The sequence below is a fragment of the Microcebus murinus genome, chromosome 4 (genome assembly GCF_040939455.1).
Source record: "Microcebus murinus isolate Inina chromosome 4, M.murinus_Inina_mat1.0, whole genome shotgun sequence".
NCBI classification, from domain to species: domain Eukaryota; kingdom Metazoa; phylum Chordata; class Mammalia; order Primates; family Cheirogaleidae; genus Microcebus; species Microcebus murinus.
In genome coordinates, this window is record NC_134107.1 from 60,438,659 (window position 1) to 60,458,309 (window position 19,651).

At 40.5% G+C, this 19,651-nt stretch overlaps 1 protein-coding gene across 7 annotated transcripts in view; it reads right to left on the reverse strand.

Moving 5' to 3' along the window:
• XRRA1 (X-ray radiation resistance associated 1) overlaps window positions 1-19,651 on the reverse strand; it is a 69,870-nt gene that overhangs the window by 28,080 nt on the left and 22,139 nt on the right. For 4 of the 7 annotated variants that reach the window (XM_012745028.3, XM_076002314.1, XM_012745029.3 and 1 more), the window contains 3 exons: window positions 14,416-14,549; window positions 1,879-2,007; window positions 977-1,194 (listed from right to left, as the gene is read on the reverse strand). In XM_012745028.3, coding sequence (XP_012600482.1) covers window positions 977-1,194; window positions 1,879-2,007; window positions 14,416-14,549 — 481 coding nt within the window. Of the gene's footprint in view, window positions 1-976; window positions 1,195-1,745; window positions 1,848-1,878; window positions 2,008-3,496; window positions 3,548-14,415; window positions 14,550-19,651 lie in introns of those variants that run through there. The other 3 variants (XM_012745035.3, XM_076002315.1, XM_076002316.1) reach the window with 3 other exon arrangements.

Here is a 19,651-nt window from a genome sequence, read left to right on the forward strand (position 1 = left end):
ATATTCAAAAATCAATCAATGTAATTAAATGTATTAATAGATCAAAGAGGGAAAAAAATCACATGATCACCTCAACAAATGTAGAAAAAGCATTTGACAAAATTCAACATCCATATATAAGACAAACTCAGCAAACTAAGAATACGATACAAATTTCTTTAATCTGATAAAAGGCATCTACAAAAATATATACAGCAAACTCATAATTTTGAAATACTGAACACTTTCCTCCTAAGATTGGGAATAAAAGGATGTCTACTATTATCACTTGTATTCAATACACATTGTACTGAAAGTCTTAGCCAGCAAAATAAGGCAATAAAAAGGTATAAAGAGGTATTAAGATTAGAGGAGAGAAAATGGTCATCTGTAGATGTCATGATTGTGAACACAGATAAACCAAAATAACCTGCAAATGATTAGAAATAATAAATGCATTTAGAAAAGCTACTGGATACAAACTCAACATTTCTATATACTAGCAATAAAGAAATAGAAATAAAATATAAAAAAGCAACACCACCGACAATAGCATAAAAAAATCAACTACCAGGAATGAATCTAATAAAGATATGCACAATCTCACCATTGAAAACTAGAAAGTATTTGTTGAGAAGAATTTTAAAAGATCTAAAAATTGGTGGGATATATTATTTTAATGAGTTAGAAAGCTCAATATTGTAAAGATGTCTATTGTCTACAAATTGATCTATAGGTTTAATGCAATTCTAATCAAAATCTCAAGAGGATTTTATGTGGAGAACTGACATGCTGATTCTAAAATTTATATGGAAATGCAAAGGCCTTATAATGGCTATAGCAATTCTGAAGAACAACATAGCTGGAGAACTTCATTACCAGGTATCAAAACTTACTATAAAGCTACAGTAATTTAGACACATACACTGTCACTCAACTTGTGACAATGCCTCCTCTGCAACTCAGTGGGGAATCTAGAACAAGGGGCATCACTCACCTGTCCGGTCAACATCCTTTTTCATGGGCAGTACAGTATAATCCGGTTGCTCATCTGAGGTCTCAATCATCCATGATTTGGGCTGCAGCATGGACTGGGGCTCTTTGCGCGGACTTCCCCTGCCTCCAGCCCAGTCCCCTGACCCATCACGGAGCTGAACCTGCTGTAGGTACGGGATCCGGAAAATCTTGTTTTGGTCCAGGCTTAACTTCTTCAGTCTTCAATTAAGGAAAGTGAATACAGCAATAATGATACCTCAGGGATATTTGCCAAGCAAATTTAAGGAAAAAACATGAAATTAGGTTTGGACTCTTAACTCCTCTTGAATGATCCTGAGCCAGTGACTTATTCTCTCTGGGCTTCAATATCTTTATGTCTAAAATGGGGATAACATTTATTAACTATTCAAGGTTCTTGTGAAGATTAAATAAGACAGTAAGTAAATGGCCCGGCATAAAGTAGTATTCAGTAAATAGTAGCTGAATCCAAAGTAAATTTTTCAGGGATCTAAAGCTTAACCATTTAAATGCCAGTATTTTCTTTAGTTCAAATAGATAGAACTCAGTAGTTCAATTTCTCTTTATGATTCTTTTTTCTTTTTTCCTGTCTCTTCTCTCAGAGTCAAGACCCTATCTTAGGTAGTATCTCCGCCTTAGGTAATATTCTCTTTTCTCTTTACTGCTTCTAATTCAGTCATGTGATCAGAAATGCCTTACTGATGCCCCATTTTTGTTGAGGAACTAAAGCTCAGAGGGAAGAAATGACTTACCCATGGCCACACAGCAGAGATAAGTGGTGGAGCTGGGATTTAAACCCAGGCTTTTGGCTTCAGAGCAGCACTCAGAGTGTGAGCACGGCTGGGGGTTATAGAGGGCCCTGCAGAGAGAGGCTTGTGGCTTTACCTCCTGAGCCCAGCCAGGCTGGCAAAGCAATTGGGGTTGGAGAGTTTGTTGTCATCTAGCATCAGCGTCTCCAGCGCTGGGAACCTCAGGATGTACCTCTTGCTTGTCAGCGATGTTTCAGATGCCTCCCTGTGAATGCAAAGATCTTGGGTAATGAGCAAGGGCAGGGGACAAGATCCACCATTTCAAGGAAGCAGTGGAGGATAGGGAATCAATCAGGAAGCCTAACCAGCTTGGGAACTTCTCTAGTGCCCAACAGAAGTCCTTGTAGAGATGCACAGAAGGTGTAATTCCCGCCCCCCACCCCTTCCTCTTTCCCAGACTCCACCCACATATACTATCTTCTATATAGAGAAAGGTTACACACATCATTGAGACTGGGGTGGGGCAGGATGGGGGGTATTAATAGTGCTCACAGAAAATATCAGGGTGAATGAGGTGTGATCAAGTTGGAGGGAGCACTCTGTAGGTAGAACACTGCACAATTTTGGATCAAGGCAGACTCCTTGGTATGCTGTGTCATCTTGTGGACTGGTAACCATAGGAACACCAGGAGACAATGCTGCTGTTATAGACCACAGCTTTGCCACCAAGTTGGGTTAAGTAGGCTGGATCAAGGGTACTATCCTTGGTTGCAGTGAGGTTATCCTTTCAAGTGACTTCATAAAATGCAAGTAAGGAGATGAAAAGTCTCTTAAATTCAAACTTGCTGAGGATTCCCAGGACCACCTGAGAGTGAGATTCGAGGAGCTGATATCTTGAATCACACAGGTGGGCAAGAAGTGGGGGCATTTTAGATACTACCATTAATGTGGCCTCACTTATGCCCCCAGGTAGATGAAGCCTAGGTAACTCTATTACAAACACAGGCAGATAACTCAAATCACATTTTCATTCTTCCCTCTACACTCCATCCCACCCACACACCAAAATAGTACATATAGGCACAAATACATACAGTATACACATATATAAGCCACAAGTACACATACAACAAGAGGAAGGGAAACATTTCTTCAGAGTTTACTGCATTCCTCAAATTGTGCTAAGCATTTTATATGTGGTATCTCAAAATAGCACTGAAAAGGATAGGTATTATTTATTTCCTTTTCTGATTAGGAAACTCAATTATCAGAATAACTTGCCTAAAGTGTCACAGCTAGAAAGTGATAGACCTCAAACTAGAAGCTAGGTATTCTTGACTCCAAAAACCCAGGCCCTTTCCACTGTGGCATACCACCTCTCATATTCACATCTTCAAGCCCCATGTGGATTAAAGGGTATGGAGATGGAAGGGGTAGCCATTGCCTGGGCTAGAGAGAGATTAATTAATGTAGGCAGTGAGTGCAAAAGGTAGGACTGTAACATACACCTGAAGTCAGGAATATATCACGGGTGAATTTAGAGAGGGTATACTCTCTTGAAATGAATGAATTACTAATTCATTTGTTCATTCACATTCATGAATTTCTTTAACATATATTTATGTAGCTAGGGACTAAGAATGCAAAGAAAAAAAGAACATATCCCTCCCCTCAGGGTGCTTACAGGAATAAGTGGACACACTATACACAGTGGGACAAATACTATAACAGAAGTAGATGAAGAAGGCACCTACTTGGGGAAGGCAATTTGTAAGTGAAACCATGAAGACTGGAGAGGGAATCTATCATGCTCTTAACCACTGTGAAAGAGAGAGAACAGAGAGAAAAATCATTTCTTTGTGGCTGGATTTGTATAACATAATTAGCAGCTCTGAGTAGCCATGTTTCCCATCATGGGGTCCAGAGAGACACAGTCTATCCATGAAGAAAAATATGGCGAAAGACAGAGAGGAGCAGATGTGAAAGTTGAGTGACAGAACTTCTAGGCTGCTCCACAGTGCTCAGGACCTATGGTCAGTATGTCCCTAAGGCATGGCTGTGAAATTCCCTAATGTCCTTGCAATAAATTCCCCATTTTTTGCTTACTCTAACACTGACAGAATTCTGAATATTATAACTATGACAGTTCTGACCAAAAAAAGAGGACAGGTCACATAAAGTTTCACAAAGAGCCGTGGCAGCATGAGAAATAGGCATGAAGTCCAAAGACCAGAGACACTCAACAGAGAAGGCAGGAAGCCTTTAGCTCACAATATTTCAAGGTCAAGGGTGCCTCTCTTCCTCTTTCTGGAAGGACCAACTTTCATACACCAAATTTTTAATCTCTGAGAACAATTATAGAACAGTGCCTAGCAGCTCTGTTGATTTATAATTGATGGGCCAATCTTTATTTTACTCCAGTGAAATATGAAACAGCTAAGAAATAAGCCTTCAAGAAATTCCTCTTAAGCTCCATAATGAAGAAGTTGATTCTGTCCTATCTCTTGTGACAAGTTATACTGCTTTGTCTTTTTAAAATTCTACCCTAATTATAGCCTGGGCAAGTTTCATTTTTGTCTCTAAAATAGGGGGGCAGTCATCAGATGGGTGAGGAGGACAGATGCCAGGCTTCAGAGAAAAGCATCAGGCTCTCCCACTGAGCCCTTCCTGTGGCAGTTTGGGGAAAGGAGCACTTTGAAGTGGCAGAGTCTGTCGGTAGTGGAGAAACCACGGTTTCCAGCTGCTCAGAGTGGTGCTATTTTTACTATCCCTTCTCTTGGAAAACAATACCATTTAAAATAGGAGAGATTTAACTTAATTGTTTGAGAAGCTAAGAGTATATGCAGTGGTGGGATTCAGCAACAGGAATTCGTGTGCCGTGTTAGGAGAAGCATGGAGAGGAGGATCAGGATCCCTGAGCTCTTGTGCAGGTGCTACTGCTGCTTTGCTTGCTGTGTGACTTCTGGCTAGTTGCTGAGATTCTCTGGGCCCAGATCCTTGATCTATATGGTAAAAGGGTATTTCTTTTACTTTACATTGTAAGGCTTTGGATTACGCTAAAAATATCACTCCACAGACTGAACCAACGGCTGCAGCAAACAAGATGAAACTCAGCAAGTGCTTAAATCAGGACAAATGTTGGATCAGCTTCTATGTTAAGATACAGAAAACCCACTGTACAAACACACAGAATAGGGGAGACAGGCTTAACAGACTGCCTGTGTAAAAGAGGACTTATGATGGGCCCACAAAAGAGCTAGTGCTCTTTTAGATAGCATTATTAGGAATATAGTGACTAAAAGAAAGGAGGTACCATTACCCCTCTGCTCTGTGCTGGTCATGCCTGAGAAAGCCAACTTGTGTGGTCTGAGGCAGAAAAAGAATAGGCCTAATGGGACAGCCAAAGTAGCAGATCTCACCTCAAAACTATTAACAGTTATAGAGTAGTCTAAAGATGGAGTGGGTCAAATATGATTCCCCTAACTCACCTAGACAGAAATAATAGCAAGAAATGAAGATACAAGTGGTTCAGCATAGATGGGGTATATCATGAATGGAAAAAGTGAAGAGAAAGGAGGATGGAAAAGGAGGCAGAGTCAGGCCTTGTGAGTAATGTTAATGGAGTTTATCTTTAGGACATTGGGAAGCTACTGAAGGACTTTAAGCAGGGCAGTGACAGAATCACATGTGCATTTTAGAAAGATCACTCTGGCTGACAGTAAGGAGGATGGGTTGGGAGATGAGAAACTGGAGACTGAGACCAAATAGAAGGATAAGAGAAATGAGCAGGGGTGAGAAAAATTTAGAAAGTATAATTTACAGCATCTGGTGATTAAATGGACGCATGGAGTGAGGGAGGGAAGAGTTCAGGCTGATGCCCAAGGTTCTAGCCTGGAAAACTACATAGTAGATGGAGAGAAGTGCCAGTCGCTGAGGCCAGGGCAGGAGAGAGAGGAGGAGATTCTGGCATGAACATGTGTGTGATGAGTTTGGCATGATAAGTAGGCTAAATGGTCTTATAGCTCAGAAGACATAGGAAGGAATGAGACCACCAATAAAGAGTATAAAGATTAAGAAAAATAGTAGGTTGAGGATGAACAACTGGGGAGTACCAATGTTTAAGAGGCTGGCAGAAGAAGAGGAATCCACAGAGCATACTAGGTATAGATAGATGGGGAAAGACAGTAACGACAATTATTTGTCTGCAGCTCCACAGCTGTCTGTCACAGCACATTAATTTCAACGGATACTGTGCTGCAGGTCGGAGCATATTTATTCTCCCTCTGTGATATATAAGGAAATGGAAGTGAGGAGGGTGGACACTTGTCTTGCTTTACATAACAAGGCTTTCCACTGAAAACAACTAGAATGGTGAATATAAAAAGAAAAAAGATCCATCATTTTAATAAGCATAAGAGACATCAAAACAGTTAAGGAGGCAGTATGCCAAATCTAAAAACCCAGAGAGAAAACTGAACACAGAAAGTCACTTTAGCTTTAAAGGCATTCACTAATCCTGTTGAAACCGAACTATGGTTTGACAGTATCATGGGGCCATAGAATCAAAGTCCAGGTGAAGGTTGGGCATTTAATCAGAGACCACCCCTCACATGGATCTGGAATCCTAAAGGGATATGCCTTCAGAATGGAGTGAATCGGAATTAAACCCATTCCCTTCATCCCACAGCCAGGGGAAAATTGTCTTAAAGTGAACAGAAAAGGGGAAGAGGAGAGCAGACTGGTCCTCTTGCAAAACTATATGGCAAATCTATTTCATCAGAGTAGTCCAGAAAATACCCAGCGAGGAATTTAAACTGATTCCACACTGAGTGCTCGGAAGTACTCGGCCAAAATAAATGGAAAAGCTTATAGTATTGCAGACTAAATAACGCGGGCCAACTCTTCTCTGAGAAAACTAGAAAATCCAGACAAAATATACATTTAAAAACAATCTGCTGGCTGGGCACGGACCTGTAATCCTAGCACTATGGGAGGCCGAGGCGGGTGGATTGCTCAAGGTCAGAAGTTCAAAACCAGCCTGAGCAAGAGCAAGACCCCGTCTCTACTATAAATGGAAAGAAATTAATTGGCCAACTAATATATATAGAAAAAATTAGCTGGGCATGGTGGCGCATGCCTGTAGTCCCAGCTACTCGGGAGGCTGAGGCAGGAGGATTGCTTGAGCCCAGGAGTTTGAGGTTGCTGTGAGCTAGGCTGACACCACGACACTCACTCTAGCCTGGGCAACAAAGCAAGACTCTGTTTCAAAAAGATAAATAAATAAATAAAAATAAAAACAATCTGCTGTAAGGTACCTGGGAACCAATATACTGTGAAGAAATTATGGGGCTAAGATTTGAAAAAAGAAAGAAATCCAAAGGAGTTCAGATAACCCTAGAGCTGTCTGCTGACTCCAGAAGTGGCAGAGAGGCTGAAAAATTGGGCAGAAATTCTGACAATCTTGTTAGCCTAGGAGCCAAAAACTGGAGTCCAAGGAGTACCACAGAATGGAAGTCTGAGTTAGGGCATTAAAAGACTAAATCCTAAAAGGAAGTGTACACTAGAAATAGTATGGCCCTTGCAGAGACTGAAGACTAGCTGCAAATAATTTCAATTTCTATAATTGAATTAAGATGATTTGGAATTACTAGTGATGTAGATAACCAAAAAATTTTTGATCTGGTGAGAAAAAAGTGATTTGAATTACTCAAAGGGACCATCATGGTCTCTCATTCAGTTCTTTATTATACATTTAAATTAAAACTAATTAAGCTTAAATAAAATTGAAAATTCAGTTCCTGAATCACAATAGCCACATTTCAAGTGCTCAATACAGCTAGTAGTTACAGTACTGAATAATGCAGATACAGAACATTTCCAGCAGTGCACTGAGTTCTACTGAACAGTGCTAAACTAGGCCTTGTAAGGATTACTGGACAATATCTGCAAATTGTTACTAATCTCTGGGGATAGGAAAGGTACGGTGGTCCATCACTCAAAGTGAAGGATTATGAAGATCAAATGGAAGAATGGAAATTTAGCCTGAGTCTATTTCACAATGTACCCAGTGAAGTCATAAACCTACTTGGTTTCTCCCCAGTTCCTGAATGTATAATTGAAATAGACACACTAAACAATTAGCAGAATATCCCCCGAATTTGTTTACTAACCATCAAAGTAAGGGCTATTATAGTAGCAAGAGTCAAACTGAAACCGCAGGAGTTTTTCTAGACTAGAAAAGATGGAAGGATAATGATTCCTATGACATCCCTGTTTAACATCCCTTGTTTATTTGATTTGTGCAGAAGATAGGTTTTGAAGATTGTAGATTACTGTAAGCTTAATCAAGTGGTGACTCCAACTTTCAGCTGCTATTCCAGATGGAGAATCTTTTTTACTGTAGCAAATCAACACAGCCCCTGGCACTTGGGATACAGCTAAGAACCTGCCAAATGTTTCTTTATTAATTAACAAGAACTACCAGAAGCAGTCTGCTTTCACCTGACAGAGACAATAGTATACTTTTGTCCTCTTCCCTTAGGGCTATATCAACTTTGTAGCCCTATCATAATCTATCACTCAGGGATCTTGATTATTTTAATATTCCCCAGAATATCATGCTGATTAGACTGGTGAGCAGGAAATGTTGCAAACATCCTAAATGCCTTAGTAAGATACACATGTGCCATGGATGGAGGTAAACCACCCCATTCCACCCCTAAAATACAGGGGACTACCATCTTAATTTTCTTGGTGTCCAGGTATCTGGAGCATGTTGAGATATACTTCCAATGAGAAAGACATAATCCTGTACATTGTACCACCTGTTACTAGGAAAAAAACCACAAAGCTTCATTGGCCTTTTTGGATTTTGGAAGCTACATATAAAACATTTGTGCTATGCTGACTCATTTACTAAGTATCCCATAAGGCTGCCAGTTTTTTGGGGGAAATCATTAAGTTTTATTTTTAATCTTTCTATATTTATGCTTTTGGATGACATCTTAAATGTAAAGTTTTTTCTATGTTTGCTCTAATATGAGGTTTTAAAAAGTGATATTAGTTTTGTTTTTTTTTTTTTTGAGACAGAGTCTTGCTTTGTTGCCCAGGCTAGAGTGAGTGCCATGGCATCAGCCTAGCTCACAGTAACCTCAAACTCTTGGGCGCAAGCAATCCTTCTGCCTCAGCTTCCTGAGTAGTTGGAACTACAGGCATGCGCCACCATGCCTGGCTAATTTTTTCTATATATATTAGTTGGCCAATTAATTTCTTTCTATTTATAGTAGAGACAGTGTCTTGCTCTTGCTCAGGCTGGTTTTGAACTCCTGACCTTGAGCAATCCACTCACTTTGGCCTCCCAGAGTGCTAGGATTACAGGTGTGAGCCACCGCGCCCAGCCTAAAAAGTGATATTAGTTTTAATGCTATTTACTCATGTGAATTACATAGCTCTAGAAAATGAAAATACTGTTATCTGTTGACCAGCATGATTTAAAATGTTGTGTCTCTTTAGCTGGAACATGATCCTATAAGAACACATGGTCTTATGGATGTTCTAAGAAAAGGGGCTGCTCTTACAACATATATAAGGATGGAAGTAAAATCTGATATATTCAATTACTTTCTAATAATACAACATAATAAATTATAAAGCTGCCAGTTGTGAGTGGGCTCCAGAGCATGACAAGGTTCTATAATAGGTTCAGACTGTAATGCAAGTTGCTCTTCCATTGAGCATTATGACTCAGTAGGTCCAAATGACCTCTAAAGTTCTATAGCAAATAGATATGCTGTTCAAATAGGATTACCATATATCTTGGTTTTCAATGACAGTGTGAGTTTGCACCTGTTGTCCTAAAATAATTATTAATAGTTTCCCTTTTTCCTCTCTAATATATCTTATCTTGGATGTTAAATTACGTAGTCAGTATGAATAGAGCCTTTTGTGAGCACCAATAGAATAATTTTTGAGCAAAGTTATGCTCTATTCTGCAGATAACTATTTTTGCTTTTAGAAAACAGTTTCTGGCTTAGTACTGGATGTTGGTAGAGAATGAACACCTGATCACAAGACACTAAGTGACCATGTGACCTGAGCTGCTCAGCCTAAACTGTGCAACAAACTTCCTCATCAAGTGAAAGCAGTATTTGAGATCAGTCTCCAGCAAGTGTGGAAAAGTTGTAAGAATATATGGCTCAGATTCCTTGGGTGCCTACTGCTGAACCTTTCCTTCAACCCTCAACTAAGGTCCTATAATCAGCTGATGTAGGAAGAAAATCCTCCAGCTGGGTTTACAAATGATTTTGCATGATATGCTGACACCCACCAAGTGAACTGTTACAGTATTATAGCCCCACATCAGAGTGGCTTGCAAGAGGAAGAGAAATTCTCCAAGTAGGCAGAAATCAGAGCAATATATCTAGTTGCTGATGTGCTTTGTCAGAGAGATAGCCAGAATTACAGATCTATGCTGATTCATGAACAGTGGCTAATGGTTTAGCTGAATAGTCAAAGCTTGGAAAAAAGAATGAAAAACTGCTGACAGGGAGGTCTGGAGAAAGGTTATGACTGGACCTCTCAGAATCGATAGTGTGAAGATTATCTGTGTCCCATGTGAATGCTCTCCCAAGACTATCCCCTACAGAGAAGACTCTCAATGATCAGGTAGACAAGGTGACCCATTCCATGAATGTCCACTGGTCTCTTTCCTGGGATGCTCTGGTGCTTGCAAAATAGCCTTGGCAGCAGGAATGAAGACTATGCACTTACTCTCACCAAAGCACATCTTGTTATCATCCCAGCTGAGTACCCAACCTGCCAATAGCAAAGGCTACTACTGAGCATTTAACATGGCACCATTTCCTTGGGGGATTATGCAGTCATCTAGTATGAAGCTGACTAAAGTGGACACCTTCCTTCAAAAAAGTAGTTCCTTGAACATGTGTTCTAAAAAAACAAAAACAATGTAGCAGTGATTTTTTTCTTACTGGAATAATTATATATGTATTTTTAGATATAGATTTGCCTTCCTTGCCTGTAACGTTCTATAAATAGAGTTATAAACTGTTGTTACCATAATACTAGATTTTATAACTATCCATGTATCTACCTTTACTGAGATCTTTGTTTATTTTTATGGCTTTGAGTTACTGTCTAGTCCTTTCAATTCAACCTGCAGGACTCCCTTTAGCATTTTTGCAGGGCAGGTCTAATGGTAATGAAGTCCATTAGCTTTTGTTTATCTGGGAATGTCTTAATTTCTCCATCACTTTTGAAGGAAAGTCTTGCTGGATTTAGGATTCTTGGTTGACAGGTTTTATTTTTCTCTTTTGGCACTTTGAATATATTAGCCCACTGCCTCTGGCCTACAAAGCTTCTCATGAGAAGTCTGCTGATAATCTTACTGAGGACTCCCTGTATGTGATGAGTCACTTCTCTCTCACTGCTTTCAAGATTCTCTCTATATCTTTGGACAGTTTGACTATAACATGTCTTGGTGGATTTTTAAGTTTATCCTACTTAGAGTTCACTGAGCTTCATGGATATTTATGTCTTTCATCAAACTTGGGAAGTATTAGGCTATTATTTCTTCAAATAATCTCTCTGCCCCTTTCTCTCTCTCTCCTCCTTCTGGGACTTCCACAATATATAGGTTGGTTTCCTACAGGTTCCTCAGGCTCTGTTCAAGTTAATCTTTTTTTCTTTTTGTTCCTCAGACTTGATACATTTAATTGTCCTATCTTCAATTTCTCTGATTCTTTAGACTGCTCAAATTTCCCTTTGAATCCCTCCAGTGAATTTTGCATTTGGTATTGTAATTTTCAGCTTTAGAATTTCTTTTTGGTTCTTTTCCAGGTTTTCTATGTCTTTATTGATATTTCCATTTTGTTCATACATTGTTTTCTTGACCTTCTTCATGTCTTCTATTAGTTCTTTGAGCATCTTTAAGATAGTCATTTTAAGTCTTTAGTAATTACTTCCTCAGATCTTTCTCAAGGACAATTTCTGTTGGTTTATTTTTTTCCTTTGGATGGGGCATATTTTCCTATTTCTTTGTATACTTCATGATTTTTTTGTTGAAAACTGAATATTTGAATTTATTAACATGCTAAGTCTGGAAATTACATTTTCCCCCTTCACTAGGGTTTACTAATTTTGTTTTATTTTCTTCTGTTTTTGATTGTTGTAGGCTGTCTCCTTGTCAAGGATCAGCCTGAGGTGTAAACTTAAGGTCCTCTCAGTTATTTTCTAAGCCTGTACCTTTCCCTAGGTATGTGAGGTGACTTTCTAATTTCCCCTGCACATGCAGTTGATTTTGAATGTCCTAGACTTTAATATCTGGCTCTCAAAAAGAGGAATAAAAGAAAAATGAAAGGGAATACAGAAAAGGTTGGTCCTTTAAATTTCCTGCAAGTCTGTTCAGGGAGAGGGAGGAGCTTCCAATGGTGGGGAGAGGGGGTATATGTGTAACAATAGCTGGCTGCCTCTGTGTCTGCACCTCCATAATCAGAAGCAACAGTGATCAAAGCACAGATCCCCAACATTTGGAAGACAGTGACCTTTTTGCTCACCCTGGCTCCTATGAGCTGCCTGCGAGTTACTCCAGGAATATATATGTGACTGCCTACTGTGAGATTGGAGGTTGGGGTATGGGTAGCTGCTATTGAGCTAAAGGCTGAAATTGATGAGATTAACTACAGTATGGTCTAAGTCTTCCCCTGAAAGATGTGTTTTCAATAGACTCTAGTCTACAGTTTCAAAATTGTTACATCATATCCCGCCAATGAAATTGTTGTCTAGGTAAGGAGACAGATTCTTGGTGCTTCCTACTCTACCATCTTCCCAGGATCCTCTGATGACATAGTCTTTGATGATTTATTTACTATACCAGCTAGGTATAGTTGGGGAAATTGGGGTCCTAACTTATAGCATGGGGTATCACATAAGCCAGCAACCAATACTGATACTGTTTTTTTCATAACCATTACATAAAGGCCTAGGAAGTAATGAATGAAAATGACTGTAGCTTCTCTTACAATTATATCTAATAATCCACTTGCAGAATTTTTGCTTCTCATTCCTACTACTTTGGGAACTTCTGGTTTAGAGGTCTTAGTTCTCAGGGAAGTACTTTTACCAGGGAACAAAAGAATAGTTCCACTGAACTGGAAATTGAGGTTCCTACTGGCCAACTACTTAGGTTTCTCATTCCACTGAGCCAATATGCAGGCAGAGGGGGGTTTACTCCATCGGCTGGGTAACTGATACTGTTTATCAAAAATAAATATAATTGCTGCTATACCTTGAAGGCAAAAAAGAGCATCTTTGGGATCCAGAGAATTATCTGGTGCTCCTCTTAGAAGTTCCATTATCTTTTAGTAAAAGTTAATGGAAGACTACAGCAACCTGATAAAAGCAGGACCTTTAAGGACTCAGACCCTTCAGGAGTGAAGGTTTAGGACACCACACCAGTGAAAGAACCCCAACCAGCCAAAGTGCTGGATGAGGACAAAGGAACATTGAATGGGTGACAGAAAAGCGATTTATAAATATCCTCTATGGCCTCCTGACCAGCTAAGAAAATGATTGTAGCAACTATGCATATTTTCTTCCTTCCTGGTGTGTGTGCACATGCATGTGCATGCAGGCATATTGTATGTGTAAACTGCTAGTGTTGATTGACTTTAAAACTTAGTTTTTATGTTATAAAATATCTAGAAATTTCTTTAGGAGAGAAAATATCACCCAGAGTGGGTCCAGTAACTGATGGAACTGTGTCTCATCCCTTTTTTGAGGATGGTGAAAGTATTTTCAGTCTAAGAGGAAAAGTTCCTTTGTGTTAAATTGCTATTGTATGAAACTTAAATATGGAGAGGAGGAGGAGAATAGATAGTGGGGTTTCAAAGGTTTGATGGTGCCAGCTGTCTGACTATTTGCTCTCAGCCTTCACTCCTTTCCTTTGTGCTCTGCTATGTGTAGTAGGGGGCTGGAGGCACCCCTTACCTATACTTCCCAGACTGCCTTTCCAATTGTCCTCCTGTTAGAGACTGCCAACAATTCTCCAGCTTTGGCCTCCGAAGTGCTGGGATTACAGATGTGAGCCACCATGCCTGGCCCTTCTGTACTTCAATTTTCTCATCTAAAAAATGGGGATAATAGGACACCTACCTCACAGAGCTGCTGTGAGGATTAAATGAGTTAACATATGTAAAGTGCTGAGAAGAGTGTCTGGCACTACCCTATGTGTCGTTATTAATAACAGAGGAAGGACCAGTATATCCTGGCCAGAAGGAATTCCCTTAGCAAAGGTGAAGACAGGGAATGTACAAAGCTTGTTTAGAGACCAGTAAATAGACGTACTGAGCTGAAGCAGAGGGCGCATCAAGGGAATCATCTGGCAAGAGCAATATTCACAATTTACAAATGACCAATCAAAGGCAGGGAAAGTAGCTTGCCAAATACTTGCATCTCTCCTAATCGCACCCAGGAAAACTGGTGCACCTATCTGAGACCTTTCCTGGGAGCTTCAGCAGACAGCATTCTCCCTGCTTTGAGCACTGACAGCCTGTCCTTATGGCATTTCCAAGCTGCTTTGGACTATTTCTTTGGATATTTGTGTATAGACAAAGGCTCCTGAGGGAACACAGGACAGATTCCAGGAAGTAGAACTTACTGCTCTGTGACAGCCAAATTGGGTGGCAGGGAGGTGAGCCCATTGCCTGTGAGGAGCAGGACACGGAGGTGTGGCAGAATCCCCAGATCACAGATGGCCTCTCCAGTCAGGCTGTTGAAGGAAAGGTCCAAGAACTTCCATGCAAAGATAAAAGATGGGAACAGAAACACTACATGTGACAATAATGCTCATACATGAGGCAGGAGCTAGCTACTTTTATTTCTAACTTTCCAGGTTGCCCCATCACCCACAGGATAAAACCCTCCTGGCTCTCTGGATTAACATTCAAGGTCAACAGTTCCCAATCTATTTTCCAGCCTTAGCTGTCACTGCAATAAATTGACTCCTCCCCATTCCTTGCCCATTCTACCTAAAGCACCTTTGCTTGTGCTTTTCACTCAAACAGGAATGTCCTTCTTCCATATATCCGAATTCCAAGCCCCAAAAGGCCCGCTCAAAAGGTGCCTCCTTATAAACCTTTCCTAATTTCCCAGCCAGAGGTACTCTCTCCTTCCCCTGACTTTGAATACTTTATCTAAACTGTTCTCAGGGTACTTGTCAAAGTTTGCCAGCTATCTCAGATAGCTAAATGCATATCTGAGGAACAGAGATATTGGCATATGGATATGTCTAGCATAGTGTCTGGCACACAGTGGTAGACTAGATCATAACCCTTTGAGATCCAGGGCCATGCCACTGTAATACCATATCCTTGTAACTTAGCATAAGACCTGGTACAAAGTAGGTACACATAAAAATTAGCTGAAATGAACTGGCCTATGAGGACAATGATCCCAAATTATCACTCTATCATCAACCACCTTCTAACTGGCCACCTGGATTTATGAGACGGTTGACTGGGGTCAAGGTGCCTGTCAGGAAACTGTGTTTCTCTCTGCAAAGACAAAGGCATCTGGGATAAATGACATCTGCCCAATCTTTGTGCTCTATCTCTTAAGCCTCTGTAGACACTTGCTTTAACTCTTCCATACAAGTTGGTTCCCTTCCCTTCACTCTAACCTGCTGTGTGCTTCTCTGCACCCCCCCCCACTACATTGAAGCCTATTGAATGGGGTCCATTTCAGCATCTTATTCAACTAGTGTAGGAGCAAGGTCTTTGGTTAGCCATATCAGTGTTACAAATTCAGTCAGACATATATATATATATATACACTGCAGGTCACCACCAGGGAAGAACTGGGTTTGGTCCGTTTCTGCTGTAGTAATTAATTGATGGGCTTTGCAGACCTGGGTTTAAGTCCTGGCTAACTGTGCAATCTTGGACAAATTAATACAGGCTTCCTTATCTATAAAGTGGAAATAAGTGGTTCTTATGTAGATAAAGCCTTTAGCCTAGAGTCTGGTACACAAAAAATGCTTAATTAATGTTGACTTTCATCATCATCATCATCATCATCATCATCCTTTCATTCATCAACCCTACACTGAAGGCTTACTTTGTACTGGTCCTTGCCCTGTGGGCGTCTCCAGCCTGCAGAGGTAGGTAGATACATATATACGTCTGTTAGGTAGCAATGCTGCTGGGAAAGATGTCTGAAGACAGACCAATGGGGGCACAAAGGAGAGAATGGTCAGTTCTGCCAGGGACCAGGACAGGCTTCACAGAGCAGGTTAATATCTGAGCTGTCCTCAGAGACTAGGAAGTATTCACCACATGGTTAAGGGCAAGGAGGAATTCAGGGAAGCAAGTGTCATACACAGAAGGCAGGAGGCAAGAGAACCGTAAATGGTTTGGGTATGACTGAAGCCCATGGTATAAGAGGACTTGATAAGACTGGCCAGACCATGAAAGGTACCAAGCACCACAGGAGTGCCAAGTTCATGCCACCATCAGCAAATTTCAAGGTTTGAGGATTCACACAATGCGGCTATCCAACTTGGCTGGAGCAAAGAGAGAAGCCTACAGGAGGAAGGTCTGGAAAGCTGCCTCAGATAAGCACAGGTAAAGGTGGGGAAAATTCTTTCCCTCATACTCATATGTAGACAGTCCATAGGAAGACATTCATAGAAAGATCTATGGATTCTATCTACCTTAACATCACTCACATTTGTTCCCTCCAATCCATTCTTTATAGAGCAGCCAGGTCTGACCCTACCACTCCTCAGTCTAAAACCCTTCAATGGCTCCCTATTATCCATAGATAAGGTCTTAACTCCTTAGTAGGGTTTCCAGAGTTCTTCAGTCTCTTTTCCACTACCTCTCCAGAATCACACATCACTACACTCTACTGTATCTCTGTCTCCATTCCAACCACACTAAGCTGTTTCATCAGTGTTCTAGCTCAGGAGTTGGCCAACTAATAAGGCCTGAGAGCCAAACCTGCCTGCTGCTATTTTGTGTAACCCATCAGCTAAGAATGATGTTTATATTTTTAAATGGTTGAAAAAAAAATCAAAAGAAGACTAATAGTGTATTACATGTGAAAATTATGTGAATTTATGAATTCAACATCATAAATAAAATTTTATTGGAACACGCCATGCTTGCTTGTTTACATATTGTCTACAGCCATTTTCCTCCTATAACAGCAGAGCTAACTAGTTATGACAGTTATGACTAGTTATAATCATATGGACCACAAACCCTAAAATATTTACTCTCTAGCCCCCTGTGCAAAAAAAGTTTGCAGACCCCTATTCCAGCTACTTTGGCTATTTAATGTTTGATCCAAAGTTGCTTTACACAGAATTAAGCGCAGCTCAAAGTAACTTATAGCCATAGAATCTCAGGTCATAGAATTTGATAGCTGGCTCAGAATTTAAAGAGGGGGAAAGTTAAGTCCCAGAGAGGGTAAGTTACTTGGCCATGGTAAAGTACTGGCAGAACCAAGACCAGAAACAAGGCCTCCTGACCACCAGGGCAGGGCTCTAGTTGAATCGTTTTCAGATCTATAAAGCAGTGAATCAAATCATGTCCAAATTAAATTTTTCTAAATTGACTCCTGAAGAATTCTACTCTGGTCTTTTCCCCCTGGGTCAGCATTTTTGGCAAACAAGAACAGAAGATTCCTGACCTGGCTACCACATCTGCTGAGTCACATCAAGTTTTATTATACATCAAAGTATTCATTACTGTGAGCTGCAAATTCAGGATATTTGACAGGTTTATACTTTTTCTGAGGCAGCACTTGCAAATCACAGAGATGAAAACAAATGACTGGTCAGGAGATTTCCTGTTTTCATTTATATTCTGCATCTTAAACGTTATCTGCTCTCTTATGTAAATATTCCGTTGGGTAAGGCTGGGTCTGCTAGATACATAATTTTCATCATGCTATCAAACGATAAAGTAGGGCCTCCAAAAAGTCAGTAATGATAACCATTAGATCCAAGGTAGTCAGCTGTGGGGTCATAGCCTATAGTCGTGGCCTCTTCCCTATGGCCCACTGGCACTTGAAATAGGGGTTTGAAGAAGGGAGGGGTAAGAAGACAAGATGCGTGGCACAATGCAAAACACAGCAGCTCAATGACTAGTCTTTGAAAAAGTAAAAGAATAAATGGAAGTTCTTAAGAAGGTCTAGGCCTGGAGGTCAGGGAAATAGCTCTCTGCATCTCTACTGCATCTGGGCCCTGTCTCCCATTATCTAAACTAAAATCTACTATAAAATGTTTTTTGTTAATATAGCACAAAATCGCCTCAGTTGTCAGAAATTTATTTTCTATTTTATTGTACTTTCAAGAGCTTTCTGGACAAGTCTGAGGATCATTCTTGTCCCAAATCATAGTAAATCACTGTTATCTTCAATATGACTTGAAACCATAGCTACAAGGTTCCATTATATTCAATATAGTATGCTTTAAAAATGCAAGGACATATAATCTATTTTAGGAAGATGGCCATCTCAACAGGTTAAAGCCTTTTAAAACTTTGGCATAGCCGGGTGCGGTGGCTCACGCCTGTAATCCTAGCACTCTGGGAGGCTGAGGTGGGCGGATTGCTCAAGGTCAGGAGTTCGAAACCAGCCTGAGCGAGACCCCGTCTCTACCAAAAAAAATAGAAAGAAATTAACTGACCAATTAAAAATATATATACAAAAAATTAGCCGGGCATGGTGGCGCATGCCTGTACTCCCAGCTACTCGGGAGGCTGAGGCAGTAGGATTGCTGAGCCCAGGAGTTTGAGATTGCTGTGAGCGAGGCTGATGCCACGGCACTCACTCTAGCCTGGGCAACAAAGTGAGCCTCTGTCTCAAAAAAAAAAAAAAACAAAAAAAAACACTTTGGCATAAGTTTTAGAAGTCTGACATAAGTCTCTGAAAAATTCAACCTTGTGGAAGTTTCCCATCTCTAACAAGACCAAGTGAGACTTTTTGTGAAGAATGGCTAACCCTGGATGTTTGCAGATTAAATCATTTAAGTTACCAACTCTTTGGTGTTGACCCTGCTCACGACATGCAGACATTTTGGTGAGGTTGAAGCTGAAACACTTCTATAATAACAAGGACAGCATCTGGGGAAGAATCCATTATTCAGTGAGTGAGCTTGGCCAAATGCTCAGCTCCACACCTGGCTTCTCCTCTACTCTCCATGTGCACAATGACTCTCAGGTAATGGCAAAAGCTTTCTTCCTTTGTGAAAAGTGGTTCCCCAAGTCTTCATGAAAGATAAGAGGTAATCAACTTGAAGTATGAGGAAATGCATGGAAAATGCATGACTATAGGAAATTTAATTTAAGAGAAAGCCAAGAATGCAAACGAAATTTTCTGTATTTTCTAATCTGGGGTTTGGAGAACAGCTGTGAATGTACAAATGTCAAGAGTCTGATGTTGAATTCATAGGAGCACTATATTATTTCATACCCCTCTTTGGGGCTATGGACTAAGGCCTATAGCCCGCTCTATCCCAGTCTCTGGGACTGATTCAGCTCACTCAGACAGGGATGGGTCTTTGGAATCAGTCCATAATGTCTCTACTTCAAGTGGTCCAATCTGCTGCACCTTTTAACCTCATGGCTCCTCAATCCTCACTGGATTCAGATCTCCCCTCAAACTCTCCCTCCTATATTTGTCCGTTTAAATTCACTTTTCTGCACAGATTTCCTTGAATATGACCTTTGGCATTTATTTTCCAGGACCATGCACCATTGCTATAGGTATCAACTATTTGCTGCCACTGCTAGCATCATCACTACCTCCATCACCATCACCACCAGTACCCCCACTCCCACCATCACCACTACTACTATCACCTCCATGGAGGCCAGCAATGAAGTAGG